General features: G+C 37.3%; 2 protein-coding genes across 6 annotated transcripts; both read right to left on the bottom strand.

Moving 5' to 3' along the window:
• Positions 1–1164: 1164 nt before the first annotated feature.
• LOC133712492 (uncharacterized) lies at positions 1165–7035 on the bottom strand. Of its 5 annotated transcripts, XM_062138604.1 has the most exons (9): positions 6431–7034; positions 6178–6336; positions 4792–4872; positions 3935–3976; positions 3711–3800; positions 3045–3152; positions 2861–2953; positions 2258–2337; positions 1165–2150 (listed from the first exon to the last, which is right to left on the bottom strand). In XM_062138604.1, exons 4-9 carry the CDS (start codon positions 3935–3937, stop codon positions 1610–1612), a joined length of 915 nt encoding a protein of 304 aa, XP_061994588.1. In that variant the 5' UTR covers positions 3938–3976; positions 4792–4872; positions 6178–6336; positions 6431–7034; the 3' UTR covers positions 1165–1609. The 5 variants fall into 5 exon arrangements, with proteins under 5 accessions (XP_061994588.1, XP_061994590.1, XP_061994589.1 ...); XM_062138606.1 differs by having other exon boundaries at positions 3935–3981; positions 6178–7035; XM_062138605.1 differs by having other exon boundaries at positions 6189–7034.
• A 163-nt stretch (positions 7036–7198) lies between these two features.
• On the bottom strand, positions 7199–8246 carry LOC133712493 (large ribosomal subunit protein bL28c-like). The gene is made up of 2 exons (XM_062138607.1): positions 7940–8246; positions 7199–7575 (listed from the first exon to the last, which is right to left on the bottom strand). Exons 1-2 carry the CDS (start codon positions 8157–8159, stop codon positions 7343–7345), a joined length of 453 nt encoding a protein of 150 aa, XP_061994591.1. The 5' UTR covers positions 8160–8246; the 3' UTR covers positions 7199–7342.
• Between the last annotated feature and the right edge of the window lie 16019 nt (positions 8247–24265).

Raw genomic sequence — 24265 nt, forward strand, 5'->3', positions numbered from 1 at the left:
CTAGGTTTCGGTATGCAGAGCTCCGAGTTTTCGGGAGCAAAATACAATTTATTCTTTTTTTATTTGTGCTTCTGACGGCAAAATAGAAAAAGAAGACAGTACCTCTCGTTTGTTGTCATTTGCTCATGTGTAATAATTATCTACGTGTTTAAATATTAGTGGATGGTTAAACCATGTTAAATATTAGTGGATGGTTAAACCATGTGGCAAATATGATGTGGTTTGACCGTAGTACTAAAATATTTCTCGTGTTGATGGATGTGAGACAAGTGACAGATGTCAAGTTCCCTTCCGTGGTGATGGATTTTGGGACAAGTGACAGATGTCAAGTTCTCTCCCGTGTTGATGGATTTGAGACAAGTGCAGATGTTAAAGTAGATCCAACATGTGATAGAAATTTAGATCAGAACAACCATCATCACAGCTTCACAGCAACTCTAACACGTGACAAGAATAGTGCCATCAGAACATCACCCAGCCAGAAGCCAAAGCCATGTCACATCTGTCTTCATCGACAAGAGAAGACAGATGGCGGAGCCAGAGATTATAAATGAGGGGGGTCAATGTAAGAAGGATAAAAAAATAAAATGATGAAACATAACTATAATAAAAACTTTAAATTGAATTTTACATTAAAACAGGACTCATCGCTCTTTCATATCGCAAAAGTTATCAATAATTGAGTCTATACTAAATTTTTCAAAGATTTCTTTTTCAATATACATAATCAAAGAGTCAGTAAGAAAATCGTATCAGAGTTCATTGTACCTGTATTGAATTTTGATGCGAATACTCATGGAGGAATCAAACTCTATTTTTTAATGTAGATGCAGACTCGCAGTTGAAATTTCTTTTTTCCCCCTCTCTTCATCATAAATTCATAAATTTCTATTTTTTAACGATTTCCTTTTCAATAATTGAGTTTGATTTCGATCAGGGAAAAAAAAAAAACTTAAAACAATTGAACTGCCCTTTTGTATAATTGTAGTCTTCCGTGAGTTAAACCAATGTTGTCAAAGGCGATGTCAATGCGCGCTCCGGTGTGAAGCGACCGGAAATCGGCTCGCTAGTCCAAACTAGGGCGTGCTACCGGAAAAGAGTACGGAAAATCATTGGGGCAGCCATTTGCAAAAATTAAGCTCTAATACGGCGGGAGGCGGAAGGTAGAAGGTGAAGTCGCATGGGTTTTTTTATTTTATTTTATTTCTTTTGATCAAAACATTGCTCTAGACAAACAATAATAAAAGAGGGCATACATCATTTCCTACTCTAGAGTCTGCCTTAATTAAACTGAATATTTCAATAAAGATTTCCATGATCAAACTCTAAAACGGATATACAGAAAACTATCACAGCAACGAGCCAAAATGGATCACTGACCAACATCCAAACAGTGCATTCAAACATATGCTCAGTTCAAACATTTCGCCCTGTAATGATCAGGCGTGATATACTCCACTGTCACAATCGCCGATCCTCAAAAACTCGTCCATGTAAACAATGTGCTGCCATCCAAGAGGCTTCTGTTCTCCCAAACTCCACAAAGACACACCCAGGCTCGAAAATGCTTCCACAATCAAAATCATTCTCCTTCCCATTATGCTGCTCCTTAGTTCCACTCTCCAGAATAGTCTGTTTCTGTTCCCACATTGTCATCTGTTCCAGCAAAAGTCTCTTGTTTCTTACCATCAACTTCCTCTAGAATAGAACTCTCTACTGTTGTAACTTCAGAAGTTTTATCATTATAATACTCTGACGCATCTTCCATGCCGTTTGACTGGTTGCTGAGTTCTTCGGGATCCCTATTAAGTGAGTCATTGCTTCCTTGGATTTCAATATCTTTATCTGGTTGGCCCATTTGACATGACTTGTCCTCTACAAAATCATCTGCTGGTTTATAATAACCAAAGCAATTACTTTCTGGGACTTCAACTTCTTTATGTTCCCCAGTAAGCTTCACTCCACTAGTTTCCTTGCCGTCATTATCAATATGTTGGTCCAAAGTCTCTGTTTTTGCTCCTTTTTCTTCAGAACATAAATGTTGCCAGTGCCCACCAGATTCTGTATCATTGACAGCTTCACACGCTCTAGTGGTGACAATGTGATTGTTTGCATGCTTGAAGATCTTTACAGATTTAACCATGCCAAACCTACAGCATTGAAGTCCTTAAGATTAAATCAAGTATCGCAAAAAAAAAAAAAACAAACAAAAAACCAAAAAGACAGTCAAAAGGTGAAAATTAAATTTCTCAGGGACCTGGCAAATTCTAATCGCACATCTTCCAGAACTTCTTCAATCTCTTGTTCAGACTGTGATGACATATGCTCCAGATTGAACTAATTCACAATGTGGGAAAAAAGGATCATAAGTGATCCTGAATAAACTATGCATCTTACTATTCAATATTCAAGTGATGCCATTTTACTAAGCTTTTGCTCGGTCAAAGGATCCAAAACTGGGGATATCGATTCCTTATATGTATATACTTCTATATTAGTATATGTGTGTGTGTGTGTGTAGCCTATGGAATGTAGTTATTTTCACACTCCCATTTTGTATATTTGCACCCTTATTTCTCTTTCAATCTCTATTCATTTACTCGAAAGACTCAAAGGGAGGAGCGCATTTCTACAAAATGGGAACGTAAACACCACTACCCTTTATTAATCCTCCTATTTTCCATGACTTCAATAAGTAATCTAAGACAAGCGCAAAATAAATAATCTGACGGTAATAGTTTTGATACTTTCTCCTATTGGTGGGGGTTGGGAGAGAGAGAGAGAGAGAGAGAAAAGAAAAAAAAGAAGAAGACAACTACCATAAATAAAGAAATTTATGATCAAACACAAAAGATCTTACCACATTTCTAAGCTTCAGGATATGTGAAGGTTGTTTGAGAAGTGGCTTTGCATGTTCTGGGATCTCATAGAGTGATGCATTTCCACTATTTACCTAGCATATGTTAGTTCGTCAGTAAACATCTCTGTGTAAATCACTGGACACAGATAAATCGAAGTTTAAGGAAGAAGGGTGGTATTAGTACCATGGATGATCCACTACGAATTGCCTGAACCACAGTTAGCACTCTCCCTTCCAATTTGATACTATTCGGACCCGCACAGGCTTTGAGAGTAACTGACTGGCCGACATACTGATGCAACATCCAGAAGTCATCAAGGTTAAGAAAAAAAGAGAAAAAGAATTTCAATCTACAAAGATGGAAGAAAGATGAAGAAAAAAGGGTGCAGCATTACAATCCAAAATGAACAATGGTAAACAATATAAATGTAAAGGAACAGATGTTTCTCTACCAAATGTGTCATATAGTAATCAAACTAAAAACAGATCTGTAAGAAAAATTAAGTACATTAACCTGTGCGCGCGAGAGTGCACACACACTAACACTAGAGACTCTCCCTATCCCTATATAGCATGGGTGTGTGTGGCTCTAATGAGGACTTTCAGATCAACATTCATCCAACCATTGATTTGAAAGTCCACATGGAATCCTTACTTTAAACTCCTCAATAGAGACTCCTTATATAGTAAAAAAAAAAAAAAAAAAAACCATAGTACTGTAATAATAAAAGTGAAAATAAAACCAACAGCAACATGAGAAAGTCGGAAGATGTAGCAAGCATATACATTGACCCCTTACAGAGAATTTACCAGAAACTGAAACTCACAAGAGCTATGAATGTTCCATTACCTCTAGAAAAGCACATGGTTCATTAAGTTCCTCATTGGCCTCAAAATGGTATGCCTTCAAAGGTCCAAAGACAGTAACGATTTCCAGAAGCTGAAGAAAGTAGCATAGAAAGGTTAGTCACTAAAGTAATAGATGAGCATAAAAAAAGAAGAGACATACAGATAGCAGATGAGGTTTTGGTGGAGAAAGAAAACAAAATGCATCATAAGCATTGTATATTATACCATTTCTGAGGAAAGAGCCTTTGATATCCCACCAATGAAAATCTGCACTAATACAGAAAAATGAAAAACACGAAAGTTCCGGATATCAACAAGGGCAAGTGCATCTCACATTTCATATACACAGTACAGACTCACTGACTCAAACAACAAGATAAACATTTGATACTTTCTAATCTATGGGGTATGAGTAATGTTAATCCAGAGATATTCCTCAATACTATTGGTTATAGTGGTGATGATCAATGTTCCCTGAAGTGTGCTTGTACAACTCTTTCGAGAAGGCCACAGGTTGTCTTAACATACTATAACTTTTGTACCCAGACAAAACATTGGAGTTTACTAAACTCAAGTACAGTAGCTCTTAGAATCACCAAAACTCATTCAAAAATTATTTGAATCATGCATAACCAAAATAGCATGGATGTTTAAAAACTTATCAGAATTTAAGGGGATAAGCAAGAACTTGCGTGATATTTTAAATAAGTAAACTTTTATGTAGATTTTAATTTATAACAACCATATGTCCTATGTTAGGTCATGATCATCGATCTTTATCCTGAAAGAAGTAAAGAAACTAATATAATATAAGATAACATAACCTTATAAACCTAAAGAAAACACTTTCTCATATTAAAAGTATTTATGAGAAAAGTTCTCTTAATATAGTAACAGCTTGATTAACTTAATTATTGTTGCGAGTACCAGTAATTCGTTGCTCTGTTGTTTAGACCACCTAACTGAAATCATTTTCCACTATACTGAATTTATGAGTCAAGTCTAAACACAAAGGTCAAAACTCAAACTTTTGGTAAGAGAAGTTAATTATGCAATTACTATGTCATGTTTCACCAATGTACCTTGTTAGGAGAATCGTTCACAGCATCACTTATTGTCTCAATACTCTCAGCCGCAGCCACTGATTTCTCGGGATCGCCAGTCTGCATGAAAATAGCAACTGTCTGAAAATCTGCTCCATGGATGGTAAGCACAACATACCTCAGATTCGGCAAAGCAGCAGTAGATAGTAGTTCAACCAAAAATAGTTCATGTTTACAGCATAGGCACTGAATTGTAGGAATTCAAACATTAAATTATTGGAATTAAAGCTTCTGATTTCACTATGGTCTCTTCATTAAAAAGGCATTGGTCATAAGAAAATATATAAAATCAATTACTGAGAATAAAATAAAAATCAACGTGGAATTATCTTTGGCATATATTTCATGAAACTACAAAACCTTTTGACACTACGTAGCATTTTCATCATGTGTTAATTCTTTAATCAGAAAATGTAATCATCCCATCAAACACTGGTCAAAAGAATCTATGCCAGGTTGAATTTCTTAAATATATATTCTAACCTAGGTCCTCAGCTTTCTAGTCAGATAATGAATACAATGAAACCGCGGACTTCCAAAACTTCAAAAATAACAGGTACCAAAATGACATTGGATGTTTATAATTAAGTGGGAGCTAATTTCAGTAAATGATAAATAGTGATAAAAAAAATTAGATTATATTATATTATAGATCCCTTGGGGTTTTAAGGAGGTACTTCAATTCTCTATCTTTGGACGATATAGCGCACAGGTTTCACAGATAAAGACTAGATGGGGAAGATAAACTGTTCTTGCGTAGAGCATAGGATAAAAGGCAACACTGACAAGGATGAGTCATTTTGTTAGAAAGAAGGCAACACATAAGAATCAGAGTGACCATTGGCTCGTAATTCATATCAGAATAAATGTAGCCACCCAGGAATGAACTTCAATATTGTTTATCTCTACCCACCTACTCCTGTAGTTAAAGTAGGGAGTCTACAGGTTGGTTAAAAATAAATTAATTAATTAATAATTAAAAAAAAAACAGAAACAAAATAACAAAAAAACAAACACCGGATTTGCTGATCATTAGCCTTAAGCACATAAAGCTCCTTGTCAACCATGTTCATGTTTTTAATTATGTTTGCAATGCTATGAAAAGAATTGCTTGGACAATAGAAATTTAAAAAAGAAGGAAAAGAAATAGAGTTTGTAAGAACAGTACTAAAGAAGCTTATGACAACATGTAAAATTATAAACGCAACAGCACATAAAAGTAACTAAGGCTAAAATAGACTTAAAAGTCAAGCACATCAATCGGGAAATCTAAACAGTAGATACTAACAATAGGAAAGAGCATAGGTGAGCCCCAAAAGTCTATATCAAATGCAATCTAAATGTTGAATGTCAAATAAAGCAAACCTTGTGAGGACCTTTGTATTTCACTCCTACCGATATGTCCCGCTTGAAACAGCAATTTTACTCGCTGACGGTGATGCACATCCCTCGTTTTTTGACTTCCCCAAGGCTAATATCATCCATTCTTTGCACAACATTCTGCACTTGTCACAGGAAAAATTCCTGTGGTTGAGATTAACCTTAGCTGCAGATGCCAACCACAAAAACAGAACATTCCCACAACATTCAATTCTATCTTGATCTTTCATTTTGTTACCTTGCAACTGTTTGGAAGGGTGTAGATGAAACTGTACTTTTTCGAAGCCAATTTACTGTGGTTCAACTTCTATCATAAAATAGTAAGCTGTTGATATCTTCTTCCTTTTTTGTGAATGTTCAACCTTAGAACAATCATCACCAACAGAAGGAAACTAAGGCAGCCTGTAATTGTTTGGTTCACAACAAAATAGACCTATGAACCTTTAGTTGGGCTAGGAATGTTCTTCTAACATGAAGAATTCAGCTATGTTCATTTACTAAGGTGGTTTAGTTGCATTTCTCATCATTAAGGGGGGTTAGTTAAGCCATTTATGGCTATGCATTTTGAACCTTTTTTTTTATTGGATTAGAGCATTCCTTCACAGAAACTGAGATGTATGAAGTAAAACAACCTTTACCATTTTCACAAAATGTGCATATGCTAATATTTCATGTTCAAGTTTTTGAAATGGCTTGTACAGATGTCATCTAAAGACTAGAGTACATTCTCACTACAGCAATTTTTTCAAGCATAACTATGCAAGTTGAATACAACCCTAAATACGTAGTCTAGGAGAACAATGGCCTTGACAGCAGAAAAGAAAATGGCTGGATATTGTCAGAAAGTTGGAATGTACCTTATACGGTCCATTTCTCAGGATACTGGTTTGTCAAACAAAAAAAAAAAGGGGCAGAAACAGAAGAGGGCATTGCCAATGAAAAAAGCACAACATTACTCAGACTGATTCATCATACATTCACCAGAGAGCAAAAGAGAACTTGTAGCTTGCAGAATTAACAATTCATTGATTGTAAGAAACAAAGATTAACAGATTTGTGAGGTAGATAGAAACAAAATGTACTCGGTAGAACAGAACAAAACACAGTGATTAGGAATGCCTTACAAAAGAATCTAATGAACCAAGTGCTATCAACACTTACGAAGATCTATCCCGACCTTCTTGGCAACGGCTTCCAGTCCATTCTTCTCTATGGTCTTGATTGCTTTGGTTGACAAGCGCAGCTTCAAAAAGCGCTTCCCGCCTTCCCACCAAATCCTCTTGTACTGCAGGTTCACAAACTGCAACTTCTTGGTCTTGTGGGCCGAGAAGGAAATCTTGTTTGCCTTGTTTGCTTTCTTCCCAGTAAACGGACAAATTCTACCTGAGAAATCGAACCAAATCACAAGCCAAATCAATTCCCACCGTTCTAACAAATAATAAGTTACAATGACAAATCAACGATGAGAGAACAAATGAGACCAAAAGGTGCATAATTTATCTACCCAGCTTTATCATCAGACTAAGACTCTTATCAGATAATCTGATAACTAAAACTCTGATTCAGTACAACCCATTGTTTCCATTACATATCTAGCAAGAAAAATGTGCTTACTAATTTTCTCATTGCGCAAAATAGATTTAAAGCTATGAAGTTTCTCAACCCACATTATCCAATACAAGCAAAAGTGTTATCTGAAAACACAAAAATTGAGAAAACATGGGAAACAGGAGGTTAGGGAAATTACGAGCAACAATGGGCTGAAGGCCAGGGAGGGAAGGAGTGAAGATGGGAGTTGGGAGCTGAGACGACACGTCGTAGGAGATTTTGAGGCCGCTGAGCTGACTGGTGACGAACCCAATATCGGAAACTGCTTGGGTCTTGGAAGACAATATTCTCTTGGAGGACTCTGCTCGTCGGTGGAAGCATAGACCGGAGAACACAGCCGCGGTTGCGGAAGCTGCCATGGCTGTTTGAGCTTTTTTCACTAGTCTGGAGTTGTTATCTTGTTCTTCTTGTCTGTTTGGTTTCTCAAAATGAGTTGCATTGGATTGAAGCCTCTGGTTTTGGAGGGCTATAGGCTACGGTCTGCGATCTGGGTATTATGGGCCTAACATAGACATTGGGCCTTAGAATCTCTTTCGAGCGGGCTCAAAATCGGAAATCTTTGCTTCTACCGAAGTAATGACGGGATTTTGCGGACTAGATTAATTTTTATTTGAAAAAACGATGAAGTGAGATGATGCGGTATTTGTGAAGCAAGTACGCACAGTGAAAATTTTTCTAAAAATTAAATGGCAAAATGAGCACATGTGAACTTTCACGGATCAAAGAAAGTATTTGGACTCTCTCTCTCTGTCTCTCTAAAGAACCACTGATGTTCCTAAGCTTACTTCATTGTGATACTTGTGTTGAACGACCCATTATGCGATGCAGACATATCCATATGCATGAACCCAAATCTGCTGTACTTGCATAATCCAATCTGATAATGATACAGTTCGATGTTAATAAACTTGATTCAAGTTTGTGTGAGGAGTGCCTTGAATCCTTCATATATTCTTGTCCAATCAAAGGAAGTAAAAAAGAGTACCACGTTCCAAATACAAAGAAAATTACTCATTATAACTAGATGTGAGCTCCCGTAATATTTCTTTTACTTTTGGTAAATATATTTCGCGCTTAGTAAAAAAAAAATTAAGGCCATTAATTAGGAAATAAGCAGTGATTAAATTCTAGAATTAGATGAAGAATTGAATTTCGGAGGTATTGAGATACTGAGAAATTTCGATAAGGAAAGAAAGATAGGAATTAAAATTGATATTTGTGTATTGGGTTTACAAATAGATTAGAAATATGATGAAGATCAGTTTAAGGCCCAAAGCCCAAAAAGGAGGACATTTTAGTCATTTCTCGTTGCAAGTATGTATAGCAACAAAATCATACCCAAAACATACCCTTATCTCGTTGTAAGTATTTTAGTCACTCTCTCTCTCTCTCTCTCTCTCTCTCTCTCTCTTTACATTCTCGTACGAAATTGCTCTGCCGTCGGAAATCACCAAAACCTCTAGATTTTCTTGAGATCTTCTCCTCTACCCAAACCCGAGTATGATATCACAAGATTAGGGTTGTCAATTCTGACACGACCCGATAACATGACTCAAAACCCTTACGGAATGACACGGGTTGAACTCGCATGATTAAAAAGCAGGTTGGCCGCGGGCCAACTCTCCATGACCCATTTAATAAATAGATCGGCCGATGGTCAATCCGTTAACACGAAGTGAACCGGTATAACCCAATTATGCTATATTTCTTCTTGAAATTTTAGACGTTGGGAGTATTTGACCCTAGGATTGGACAATTTGGATTATTTTTCTTTATCATTATTGGATTTAATTATTTATAAATTATATATAATTATTTATATTCTTTGTCTTTTGGAGTTTTTAGTGAATTTAATTCATTAATGTATTTTTTTTTAGTTAAATGGGTCACAATGTTAACCCTGAAATGAGTCATTTTGTCCAACACGATACAACCTATATATATTAAATAAATTAAGCGGGTTGAAAACGAGTAATTATCATCGGCCGCATCAAGAGCAATAAAGACTCCAATTGGATCGCCGTCAATCCCTGCTTCAATATTACATACCTAGCCTATAGCGTCAGCCACAAGTTCTCCCACAAGTTGTGGCCCAAAACACATCTGCACAACCGCAGAAGATGAAATGCACAGTACACCACACAATGATATTATAAATTCAAGAAGTGTATTACAGGTAAACAATTACTATCCAGATGGGCGCGCGATTATTTATACTACAAACATATACTAGTACTGAAGCAATAGTCTTACACACCATACTCTTCATATATTGCTTTGGATCAGCTATATATCCATGGAGGTTTCAATTAATTGATTCTTGATCCATGTTCTCACCACCCGCTGTGCTCGATCAACGGTGGACTTATGCTATGATGGATCATTAATCCACGCTCCTCTCGATATAGAAGGTTCCACCTTCTCCACCACCGCTCTCCACATGGTCGGAATTACGGTAATTCCATTGTAACTTGTACTTGGAAACTAGAGTTTTCAAGTCCTTGGCCGAGAGGACAAACCCTTCTACTTGTGACTGACATTTCACATTTCCGGTCGAGATAGGAAGGGTTGCATAAGTTACAGGCATGTCTGGTGATGCCCAGCTTAAAAGTTCATGTCCATAAACACTGCCATTCTCAAGGGACCCGTGGACCGTTGATGGGGTGCCTGTAAATATTTCTCCAAGAGTACTACTATCAGTAGTAGTACTAGTTATGTAGATCACCATGATGCCTTCCAGAACTAAGAGCATGATATCAAGTGGTCCTCCCATTCTAAAAACAATTGTTTTCTCATTGTAGGTCACTGGCTTGAGATAGTCGCAGATCAGTCTCAATCCTTCTTCATCCATATATTTAAGCATTGGTACCTGTATGTCCCAGATCAGTTAGACTTCTTTTTACTTGATTAAATTTATCACAAAGAAAGAATTTCATTGAAGTCATAGGTCATAGAATGAAATATACACGGAAGTCTAAATTAGATAATGTGGCAGGCCTCTATTTTTTTTTTTTTTTTTTTTTTGAGAGGCAGGCCTCTGTTTGGGATTATATTTCCAAGAGTGTTTTTGTTATGAAGTGGTTCATGGAAAGCAGTCTTTTTTTTTTTTTTTTAAGGGGGAATGAATATTCATATATTCTCAGGGCTGGATATTACATACACCAGAGCCTAAGCTCCCGAAACACATTAAACACGTAGAGATCTTTTATAATATATTTAAATTCTTTTTTTAAGTTTTAGTGTTTCTTTTAGGAAGTACATATGTCAAATTGCTCGGGGCAACAAGATCAATAAGTTGGTAAGGAGGCAGTTAAAGATACAAGTTGTTTTTTCTTTCTTCAGTTTGTTTGGTTGTTCTCGGTTCTATTAAAACAAGTGTTCTTTTAACCAAAAAAAAAAAAAACCAAAAAGTATTATTATAATTGACATGCCGTTTGACCTTTTGTTTTTCAAAATTTGTGAAAAATAAAAAATAAAATAAATTGTAACTTTTATGGCTAATATCAATTTTGCCCTCTCTTGGTAAAAATATTGTTCTTCTGCATATTAATAAATTATTGGCATAACAGGAAGTTCAAAAATTTAACAATTCAAAGACTTAATTATATTAGATACTTACAAAAAAAAAAAAATACAAGAAAATTTGAAAAATACTTTTTTTTTTGGCCAGTTGCCATCAAAAGCATTTTAGATAGTTTGAAAGTACAGTTGCCAATTTCAAAAGCAATCTCAAAAAAAAAAGCCACTCGAAAACTACTTTTACCAAACTAAACTTCTTATTGAAAAGTTGTGGAAGTTGAGAGGAACATACTTTGGTTAGCATACTCATGCAGAGAGTACGCTTTAGAGATTTCATGGAATTCCAGGGAATTAGAGAGAATAGATTTTCCAAATCAGCATCTTTGTTTTCTTTCATTCTTTTTTTTATATTTGCCATAATTTCTATGTTCATCTTCAACTTCTCAGTATGACTGAACTTCTCAGGGAGTCCATTTTTTTGCATCCACACTTGTAATTCTTTCCCTTTCAACTGAACCTTATCGGTTATCACTTTCATTTCCTCCGCCGATTGGAAGCACTCCTGTCGAAGATCACAACGAACTTTAATTATACTCGCACTAATATGAATGATCCAGTTTCTTTTCCTTTTTTTCTTTTTGTGAACGTCCATTCAAAGGTAGGAATTGGTTGCAGATGTGATGACTCGAAAATTATATAATCTTGTTCAAGGTTGACATGAAAAAGAAACGTTATAAAAAGTAATAGGAACTTGTGTGGTTCACTATTAATTGTATTAGTAATATAATAGATTGGCTTAAACCTAATTGGAATTCCAATTATTTGTTATTGAAAATGTCTTGCTACTTATTGAAAATATATCAAGTATCTAAGAAATCATTTGATTTTTCAAAGATAAAAGATCTATTGTCAGAGATGCTGTTGTTCATATTTCTCAATTTCTTAGAGAATTTTAGGAAGCAATTTTTTTTTTCTTTGTGAATCAACAGATTAATTCTCATTCTAATTGGAATTCCAATTATTTGTTATTGAAAAATGTCTTGCTACTTGTTGAAAATATATCAAGTATCTAAGAAATCATTTGATTTTTCAAAGATAAAAGACCTATTGTCAGAGGGGAAATTCTACAATGTGTTAACGTATGACATGCATACAATTGCCTTAAAAGTGGTAAAATGAGTCCTCAAAATAGTAATATTAGTCCTCAAAGTGGTAACATGAGTCCTTAAAGTGGTAAATTTTCTTAGTTACCACATGAGTCCTCAAAATAGTAATATTAGTCCTCAAAGTGGTAACATGAGTCCTTAAAGTGGTAAATTTTCTTAGTTTACCATATGAGTCCTCAAAATAGTAATATTAGTCCTCAAAGTGGTAACATGAGTCCTTAAAGTGGTAAAAATAGTTGATGTATGAGAAATGTTAACATACCATAGCTTTACCCTTGTCAGAGATGCTGTTGTTCATATTTCTCAATTTCTTAGAGAATTTTAGGAAGCATTTTTTTTTTTTGTTTGTGAATCAACAGATTAATTCTCATTCAATCTCAAGCCAGAATGGCACGGATACATACCTTCCCTTGCCATCATGGGCAAGTCTAGGACGTGGCATGGTAGCACCATTTATTAGACAACCAGTGTTCACTTATTCAAAAGAGAGCCCATACACGATGAAAAAAAAATTAGTAAATAGGCTAAGTTCGAACAAAACTTAAATTTTCTGAAGCCTATACCCCAGACGACTCTAGTACCACATGTGTCTGGTATAAACATAGATTGTTGGATCAGACCACCCGGATCCCAGATATGAAACCCTCGAGAATTAGCTCTCCTCATTTTGGTCCACAAGTGGGCCCTAATCCAAAGAACATTCCCAAATGATTTGGACACCCAATACTTCCAAGCTGATCTAGGCTTTAGAGTTGATTTGGGTCACCCACGTGATATGGGTCACCCAACTGATTTGGGCACCCAAGTTGGATTGGGACTCTACTTGGAGTTGGGTCTCCATAATTATCCGAGCTCCCCTCCTTCTATACCTATCCCCGTCGTTGCAAACACCTCCATCACTCCCAACACACGACCATCATCAATGCCATCCACTACCTGCGCTGCTACACACCCAATCGCCAAGACTCTCTCCTTCCTCCTCCAAAAATTGGAAGCATATCGTGGCCCGGATCGAAGCTACCATGACCTCATGCCGCTCGCCTCGATGCTTGACCGGACCACCTCTGTACCGGCAAATTGGATCACTGCCTCCTCTTTAGATTGGATCCTAAATCCAAACACCGCCTGCACAATAATCCCTGTAAACCAACCTCTATAAGCTTTAAGCCTTGCTCTATGTGGTCAGACCCGACCCACCTCAGTGGTTGTTTCTGCTACCATATGCCACGCCACCATCTTCATGGCATCCCCCAGAATTCCGGCGGGACCTTCTAGTCGATATCCCTGAGAACTAAAAAGTTTTGGATCGATCGATCCAATCCAACCTGGAGGTTGGCTTGGTTGAGTGTTTGTCGAAAAGAAACGACTTTGAAGGGTTGATGACAGACCATAGAGTGTGGAGAGAAAATTTCCACTTAGATGAGAGGCCGGCCTCGGTCACCATGGGCGAAAAACGAAGCTCCAGCGGTTAGGTTTTGGAGATGGGAAAAACATCCTAGAGAAGCACAACATTTCTCATTTTCTTGAATTTTGGGAAGCAATAAAGCTTCTTTAATTTACCAGATATAGGAAAAGAAATCTAAACATTCTAATTGATTTTTTACTAACTTTATTATTCTCTAGGTCACCTACTTTTTTTTATTCATAAAGTCACCTAAATTTAAGAAATATCAATATTTATAAAAATGCCAATTCTTATAACACTTTCATCCAAGAAGTTAAAATGTGCAAACGTAAAAAACCTAGTCGCTCTCTGCTGCTAGGACTGAAAACCCTAGATCTCAGGGATTCGGTTTTTGTATTTCTCGTACGAGTTTGATGGCTGAAGACATGGCATCGCATCTGACGGAGGCTTTAGCCTTCACGGAAGAGGCGGTAGTTGATTTTGGTGAGGTAGGTGCGGCGGAGGCGCATCACTATTTTGTTGGTAGCTTGGTTCAGACGAAGAGTGGTGATGGTCCCGGTTTACCCGAAACCCTTACTGCCATTGGGGTCTGGGTGATCGTTTTTCGATCTCGCTGGTGGGAGAGGGGAGGTTCCTGTTCCGGTTATGATCTAAGGAGGAGGGGAACAAAATCCTCCATGGTGGCACTTGGTTTTTCAACATTCGTATGCTGATTTTGGGCAAGTAGGATGGGCTCTCGTAGGTGGACCGTATCCCACTATATTCATTACAGACAAGGGTCACCGTCCAGTGTTTACCGCCGCGCCTCTGGACGGAGGAGTCATTGGTCTTCATCGGCTCCTTAATGGGGTGATTTCTGCATACATACCAGTTCAGATTGCAGCGATCGGTGCCAGAGTAGAAGTCCAGAGTGCTGCTGGATCTTCGTCGCGGGATTTGGTTGACCCGGACCTTCCTCTTCACCTTCGGCATCGAGGCAATGGTGGAAATGCAATATGATAGGTTGAAGGGGTTGTGTCGCGCCTATGCATGGCTATTCCACGACGTCGATGGCTACGATCAATTCTTAGTGGTGCAGGTGGCTAGGGCAAGGGCGGCGGCGACATTGAGAGGGCTAGAAATGAGTCCTGATCTAGGTTTGGCTGATGAGAGCAATATTTGCTATGTTTTAAGTGATAAACTCTCTACATTTTACTTAGTTATTTCCTAAACATTATCATTTCTAACTTAGTTTTGTGTTTTTAGGTAGTTTTGAGTCTAAGATGAAGGCAAGGAGGAAATGGCGCAGAAATGGAAAAAGATGGAGAAATGAAGGTCTCCCAGTTCTACTAGGAAAAGGAATCTCAGTTGAAGTAGGAATCCTGAGTCAACTAGAAGTCAAGCTCATAAAAATGATGAGAAATGACGAAAATGCAAGAGTCCTAATTGGACTAGGAAACCTGTTGGCATTAGGAGTCCTGATGATACTAGGATACCTGAGTGGAATAAGAGAGCCCAAGAACAATCATGAAGCTTCTAAATGATGTCATGGACAACATGTGCAAGGAATGTGGTGGCAAAGCAATCAAGATTAGACAAGGAATCCTAATTGGAGGAAAGAAACGCATCAAAGTCAAATCCGATTCAAATTAGGAAATCTGCCTATGCAGATCATTCAATTTCGACAGAGTCCTGAGAACAGCTCAGAACGAACCAGATGATGATCCTTATATGTTGGAAATCTACGGATGTCTAGTCTCCAGAACTTTTTACGGTTCGCCAATATCAATTTTCTAGAAGAAGTTATGGACAATTTAGTACACAAAGGTCAATCTGCTCGAGAATCTGTTTTGAGCAAATAAGGAAAGTTTTGGACGTGAATATCTTTTGGACGAGTTTGGAAAGGTCTCTACTCCATATTTGATTTGATTTTGAGGATATATTGCAGCCATGATGAAGTGGACCAATGAGAAAATTCAAGAGAAAATCTACATCAACACAAAGAAGGAAATTGAATCAGAATTGAAGACGGAGATCTAGGGTTGACATCTAAAGCTTCTTTATATATACACACTTATGTTGGACGTCCTACACATCTTCCTTCACCCCATTCAGTCATCTCTCTCCCTCCATACACGTCCATCCATCCCATAACTTTAAAATCTCTCAAACCCTGAATCAAATAACGCAATCCTCCCCTTTTCTCTCTCAAGATTCGGCCACCATCCTTTCTTCAAGTCAAGAAGCCTTGATCAAGATCCATCAACATCTCCGTGCTGTAGTCCTCATCTTGCCTCCAGCACCTTTGAAGCTTTCTTGCGTTCTTGAGATCTTCAAAAGTGTAACCATGTCCTTCTCGAGTTTAATTTCGGTTTTCTTCTCTTGTAATTCAAAACATATTTTTGTTTTGTTATTTTAGATGTTTCGAATTCTTGTGAGATTAAAGTTTGGATGTTAAAAATTGATTTCCAATAACCATGAAGCATGTTTAGTTTTAGGTTTTCTTGTATGAATTTCGATTTCAAATATGTGATGATTGTTGGTTGATTTTGTGCTTCAATCCCACTTTTTATGTGTTTATCTTTGTTGGTTCGAAACAATTAGGATTTGCATATATCTGATTCCAAATTAAGATTTGCTAGCGGTCTAGGTCTTAATTGCTTAAGCGGAAAACCTATAATTACTTAGGTAAATCAACAACGAGTCTTGCATGCTTGATTAGCGTTCTAACTTGTGTTCTTGGCTAAATTCAATCAAACTTTTATTGATCTTTATGCATTAAATATGTTTTGTTAGTGAGTAGCATTCTATGACTAGCATTGCATGTTTAATTGGGTTAACCATGGTGCGTTCATCTAGCTAATTTAACTAAGGAAAGTAATAAGGACTTTGTATGTGTTCATCTCTGTTCTTGATTGATTTCTTTCATCTACATATTTTGATTCATGATTTATGATTTGATATTTTGTTTTCGTGTTAATGGTTGTTAACAACATCTTACATCTTATTCGTCCATCTTTTCCTTGATTTATGGTTTGATCGATCACTTAGATTAGATAATTAGATTAGAATATAAACTCTTACAAATCCCCCTTATCTTGTAATTTTCGTAAATATATACTTATACTTTGTTTTATTTTTCTTTTATACTTTGTGAATAAAATACTAATTTGTTTAACGTTTTGACAGGAAGTATACCCCAATCCCTGGCTTAGAATGATACCCTACTTACTCTTAACTACAATCTGATGCAGGGTTTAAATTGACACTCACTTTGAGCATATCATTGGGTCTTGGATTGCCTCTGGCTTCCTTTCTACATAGCCCTAGGGTTTCTACACCTAGGGTTTGGTAGGTGATTGGGAACCGTTCTAGCTCCAGGAGAGCTCTGGTGGTGTCGTTGGCGACTATACCGGTAGAGGGTTCGTCCAAGAGGCCGTCGAAGACTACTGACATGGGGTTGCAGATTAGGCTGGGAGGTGAAAGGTTGATGGGAGCTGAAGCGTCACTGGGAGCCAAAGTGTTGCTGGGCGTTGGGCTTGCAAACCCTAGCCATGCAGTCCCTAAACCTAGGATTCTCTTTGCTCCAAATTTTAGGGGTATTGGTACTTCTCCTGCTCTTACCTCTATGTTCAAGAATTTTGGGGTCTTTCTGTCAGACTTGTAGACTATTCCTAGTTGGTCACAGGCTGTGAAAGAATCATTTACCCGGAATGTGAAAATGGCACCTGAATGTCCTAGCATTCTGGGTGTTCGTCTGCAATCGCCAAATGACTTTGGCCATAATAGCAAGAAGGCTAAGATGGATGCTGGTTTTGTTGATACACTCTTGAGTTTGAGGGTATTTTTGAGCTTCCCAACAATAATGGAGTTATCATTTCATCCCGACCAAGAAGTATAGACGCCCTAAGGGTAGCAAGAACAAGGCCGTCTATAAAACTAAGGGTCCCAAGCCTCGCAAGAGTGGGGTTTCTAAGGTGCCTAAGGGGATTAGGCAAGAGGATATGGCGACAATGCTAGTGGTGAATGACTCTGAATCTGTTGGGGGTCCTGAAGCCACTAAGATGGGAGACATTGCTGAAGAATGTGGTAATTTGCTTTTGGCAAATGCACCTCCCTCAACAGATGTATTAAGAACTTGATGCCAAAGGGCGCTCTTTTCATCTGTGCCCCTTAATGTCCCACAAATGAATAAGGACTATGTTGGATGAGCTTCATTGTTTTTAAAAAGGTTGAACCATTTAGGTAATGGTTTTATTGTCAGCCGCACATGGGTAAATCTTTATGTATGATTTCGCTTATCAATAAAACAGTTGTTAGTTTCTCCAAAAAAAAAAAATTATAAAAATGCCACCACATTTTTAATTTTCACCGTCAAAACAGCTACTGTCATTAATTGAAAAGTTACTGTCAATGAATAAATAACCTATTTTGTCGAACAAAAAAGCTATTGTCGAATAATCAAAAAGATATTATCGACGAATCAAAAAGCTCGTGTCATTTTTCTGAAAAATTATTTCCATTCAACGACACTTAAAAATAAAAACATATGGTAGTTTAATTGATAATCATGAGTCTTAAAAAGACCCTTATAAGTAATTTACTATTATTAGCTTTATAGTTCATACACAATACCTTTTTGAAAGATGCAAATTAGATTTTCAAAAGATTATCATAAACAATAATAGCTTTTTTGGAGAATGATAATAACATATCACTTTGTCGACAATAGCTTTTCATTGCAGGAGGCTGGTGCCTGAAATGTATGTGTGAGGCTGGTGGCCAAGAGGAATGTATGAGGCCGATCGCCAAAGTAGATATCTAAGACCTGTGGCCAAAATGAATAAAATGTTGTCCGTGAGACTTGAAGGAAATGGGGGCAACTCTATGTCCCATGCAAAAATTGACTCTTCGCCTCAAGAGTAACCCATGAATTCATCATATACGGTTTGCCTTTGAACTCTTGGTACTCTGAGTATACTTGTATTTTTGTTATTAAACTTCTCGTAAGTGCCATTCTATGTAAGGGCAGTAAGGATATATAACTGACGAATTGTTTTTCTTCCCGTGCTTATGCGTACACAGCAAAGAAAAACAAGGGGGAAAGATGGGTAAGTAAAAGGAGCAATTAAAAGATTATTCACACAGCATCGAAACCTCTAAGAGAAAAAAAGCTCTCGATGAAAAAAAGAAGAAGAATATCTTGACGAGAAAAAGCTCTCAAGGAGAAAAACTCTCGACAAGGCGAGATCTCAAGGAAGAAAGCTCTCGAGGAGGCAAACTCTCGAAGATGTGAAGGCTCGATGAGGCAAATTCTTGAGGAAAAGAACTCTTGAGGAGGCAAACTCTCGAATAGATGAAGGCTAGAGGAGGCAAATTTTCATGGAGAAGAACTATCAAGGGGGAAAACTCTCGAGGAGACGAGCGCTCAAGGAGGTCAGCACTAAGGCTAAAGTTAGCCAGCACTCACGCTCAAGAAGGCCAACACTTGTGCTCAAGGAAACGTTAGCGATGAGCACTCAATGAGGTAGAGCTCAAGAAGGTAAGCGCTTAATGAGACGTTTGCGACGAGCACTCAAAGAGGTGACCATGTCATAAGAGACCCGTCGAGCTGACAGTCCCACCTCCAGCCCCATCAAGGCTAGAGGGAGAAGAAGACTGTACGGTGTTAGAATAGAGGGAACCTTTGAGCCGGGCTTAGGTCAGAGCCGTGTTTTGGAAATTTCCTATTAAAACGAGTGTCCAAGAGAAAATTTGGGGGAATTGTGGAGGTAGTCAACAATTTTGCACTTGGAATGATGATAAATAACTCTGCCATAAATGCAGTAATGATTACGGCTATAAGTGTGTTGTAAGTGCGGCAATGATTACTACTATAAGTACGACAATCATTGCAGCTATGAATGCGGAAACAGTTACGCAACAAGTGCGCAATGATGACAGTCATAAGTGCAGTAATAATGACAGCCATATATACGGTAATGATGACGACTTGCCGCCCAAGTAAGCATTCACCTATAAATAGGGACTCGACGATCAGGTAATACATCTCAATCCGATTCACTCTACTACACTCAACTAAGATAAATACTGACTTAGACATCATAGAGTTATTTTTGCAGGTACACCCCCTTCTCTCTCTTTGAGCTGACGGTTTAGCTTCCAGGTCAATGGTCAAAAGAAGCTCCTTGATTGTTCCTAGTCAGTTTCTGCTCCAATCCGTATTTATTGGCGAGTCAAAATCCTCCACAGAAATTTTCATCATCAGCAATGATGGTAGCGGCTTTTCCAACAAATGACATTAACTTTTATGAAAAATCACAGTAGTTTTTTGGTTCATTGACACTAGCTTTTTGGTTATTTGCCAACAGCTTTTTGTTCGTCTGTAGTAACGTTTCAATTAAAGATAATAGTTGTGAAAAATAAAAATACCGTATCATTTTTGTAAATATTAATATTGTATTAATCTGCTTTCCTGCCTGGTAGGAAAATTTCGAATTATATTGGTACAGTGTCTGAATGTTTTAATTTTCTTGATCGCAAGGCCTATGGTGGTAATGCAGGGATCAAAGCGGACATCGCTAAAGCATTTGACACGCTGAATTGAGATTTTTTTATCCGAGTTTTATATAATTTTGGGTTCTCTAATACTTTCATCAATTGGATCATCACGATTCTTCACTCGGCGAGGTTATCAGTTTTAATTAATGGCTCTCCTCAAGGTTTTTTCTCTTGTTCTCGTGGGGTTAGACAAGAGGACCCTCTTTCTCCACTTTTATTTTGTCTCGCCAAAGAAGCTCTCAGCCATGGCTTATCCATGTTACTTCGCACTAGTCGGTTGAAGCCCATATCTTTTCCAAGGAGCTGCATTGCATCCCCCTTCTCATGTGTTATATGCAGATGATTTTGTTGCTTTTTGTCGCGGGGACAAATTTTCTCTCAGCAGCTTGTGGAAGTGCTTTGATAGTTATAGTGAAGCTTCTGGTCAATATATTAATGCACAGAAAAATGCCTTTTATCTTGGAGCCAAGTATCATCATAGGCAGGCATCAATTCAGCGAATATCGGGCTTTCGTGCAAGTAGGTTGCCTTTTATATATTTGGGTGTCCCAATTTTTTGTGGCAAACCTCGGAGGTGTCATCTTCAAGTTATTGCGGATAATGCAAAAGCAAGACTTATGGGTTGGCAAGGGCGGCTTCTTTCTTTGGCTGGCCGTACTCAACTTGTGCAATCAGTTTTTCAGAGCATGTTGCTTCATAATTTTTCTATGTATCAATGGCCGGTGTATCTTGTCAAGAAATTAACGTCATGGGGATGTAACTTTATTTGGTCTGGTAACATTGGGACTCGAAAGATAGTCACTATTCCTTTTGCTTAAGTCTGTGTCTCAAAGCAAGAAGGAGGGCTTGTTATTCGCACTTTATTCTCTCTTAATTCAGCTGTTATTTTGAAGTTTGCTTGGGACTCTTTTACTCTTCTTCTCAATGGGGAGAATATGTGCGGTCTAGATATCCCATTTTGTATAATCGCAAATTGGGTTATCGTAAGTCTTCAATTTGGCAAGGCTTTCGATCAATTGCTTCTCATTTTGTTCATAATTGTTGATGGTTGATTGGGGATGGTAAATCTGTGTCATTTCGGAAGGATAAATGGCTTCAAGCTCCTATTTTGGAAACTTTGGGTTATCTCAAATTGGTCCCATTTTAGCAATCTTCAGGTGGCAGATTTATTTCACATCATTCATGGCAACTTCCTCCTTTCTTACTGATGAGTCAGATATGCTTATTTGGGAGCCTTCTTCCTCTGGTGAGCTATCTTTCTCTGTCGGTTATGATTTTTTTAGGCATCATCTAAGTGTAAAGGATTGGGCTTCTAATTTATGGTGGTCTTTCATCCCCCCTCGCTACTCTTTCTTGGTTTGGAGAATCTTATTTGATCGGCTACGTACTGATGATCAAGTGAAAATAGGGGCGATTCCTGTTGTGTCTATTTGTCAGTTACACTATTGCTCTGCGGAATCATCATTACATTTATTTTTACACTGCCATTTTGCCCAACGGGTTTGGAGATGGTTGGCTACTCAATTTGGTACTTCTTTTTCTTCTTTTGACTTTCTATTGGACTTTTGGGTGAGCTATTGCCGAAAGCCTTTCTCCTCTCAGCTCTTTAATTTGTGGCTAGCATTTGGCACGTTTACTTTTATGGCAATATGGAAGGCTTGGAATAGGCTGAGGTTTGATAATCGTCCCCCTATCTTTTCTACTATGTGTTGTTCATTTATGGCATGGATTCGTCAAATTAGTTTGTTTGCTCCTGGTCACTGTAAGGGTGTTCCGGATGCCCAATTATTGTCTTCTCTTGGAATTGCTCCTAAAAGTGGTAAGGCTCCTAAAGTTCACCATGTTTTTTGGAAATGGCCAATTTTTCCTTGGGTCAAAGTAAACACTGACGGTTTGGCGAAAGGCAATCCAGGCCCGATAGCTTGTGGGGGTGTGTTTCGAAATGTCTCAGGTGGTTTTTTTAGGGAGTTTTTGTCAGTAGCTTGGTTGGAATTCTTCCTTCTATTCTGAACTTTATGCTGTTATTTTGGCTATCGAAATTGCCTTTGCTAAAGGGTGGTTCTATTTATGGTTGGAAAGTGATTCCATTAGTGTGGAAGCTTGCTTCTCTTCTAGGTCATTTTCTCCTCCGTGGAATTTAAGAGTTCATTGGCGCAATTGTCTATCTAAAGTACACCAAATGAATTTTCGATGTAGTCATATTTTTAGAGAAGGTAATGTTGTAGCTGACAAGATGACAAATCTGGGAATCTCAAATGCAATGTTTACTTGGTATGATAATCCTCCTAGTGAGCTCTACAAGTTTCTACAAGCTGATTATTTGGGTTTTCCAAATTATCGTTTTTCATAGTGGAAGGGTTGCCTTGTTTTTATGGGTGGAAAAAGCAGGAAAGATAAGGAGTGCCTCTTTTTCTTGTCTTTCAGTACTATGTTTGTTTTGTAAGCAGTCTTGGCCTAGTCCCCGCTTCTCAAGGATCTTATGTACTCCTAACTCATTGGGAATTATCTTATGTACTTTGTATTTTTGTATTTTCTCTTGGCAAGGTTTGGTCTAGGCCCCCTTGCTACGTATTTTTTTTTTCTTGATTATTAATAAATTCGGTAAGGGCGCTGAGTTAGCTCTTACTTCGCTTCCTTAAAAAAAAAAAATATATATATATATATATACACACACACACTAATATTGTTTATATTTCATAAATGACAATTTTAACAAATCTTACAACAATTGAGCATTTTACATATAACATGTATGCAGTGAAACTGTAAGCAAAAATATTTAAGCTAGGACAATATCAATATTAAAATTATTTGTTGCTATTCTCAAAAAGAAAAAATATTGGTTTGATCTTTAACACATAATTGATCAATAATAGTTACAATTGCGCAATTCCTAGTATCATAAGTCTCTCATTCACAAGTAAAAAATTGTGAGTTTGACTCACGATAGATTAATTGTTGTATTTGAGTTGTTTATGTGATCAGAGAAGAGGAAAAAAAAATTGTAACTCTACTTGTTAAAAGTTAAAACTAATGACAAGAAGTGAACATAAGGAAATTGAATTACTAACCTGCATATTTCCAATCAGTAAAGCAAACAGTACCAAGCCAATACCAGAAACAAGAATTGCAAAGCAATTTTCCCATATGAATTCACTTGTATTGATGTTTGTACCATAATTACTGCAAAACATGTCTCAATAAGAACTATGTGTCAGTACAAATTAATAAAATCTAGTGGAATTGTTATTTTGGTTAAGAAGCCCATTTCTTTTTTTTATTTTTATAAAATCATCAAACTTCATTACATAAACTTTTTTTTTTCCTTTTATTTAAAGAGGATCAAAATATTTCACTTCTACTCCCATGGTGACTCGAACCCAGGACCTGGTTCCTAGATAGTGGGTGCTCTAATTACTGAGCTAACACCACATCGTCAATTACATAAACTTCAATAATATATCAAATACATAAGCAAAGAGCCGAAGACTACTAGCAAACATGATAACTTCAACATGACAATAGCAGCGCCGAAACTAACTTGGTAAAACTAAAGCGAACAAAAACTGCACTTGTTTTCTGTAAAAAAGAAAGGAAAAAAAAAGGTGCAATACTACCTGAATTTAAAAACCAATTAATGAATTTATCTTCTGTATATATTAGGCAGTTAGGCACCCTCTCTATTTTATCAGCGTATTATATGATATAGAGATAAAATGTTATTGAGATTTTAGTTTACATTGAAGAAAAGAAAAGTAAACCTACCTCAAATTTTTAAGACCCCACCACATAAAGTAAAATAACTTTTCTCGAAACTTTAGTTTTTGTGTGTAAC

The sequence above is a fragment of the Rosa rugosa genome, chromosome 5 (assembly GCF_958449725.1).
Source record: "Rosa rugosa chromosome 5, drRosRugo1.1, whole genome shotgun sequence".
Classification (NCBI taxonomy): domain Eukaryota; kingdom Viridiplantae; phylum Streptophyta; class Magnoliopsida; order Rosales; family Rosaceae; genus Rosa; species Rosa rugosa.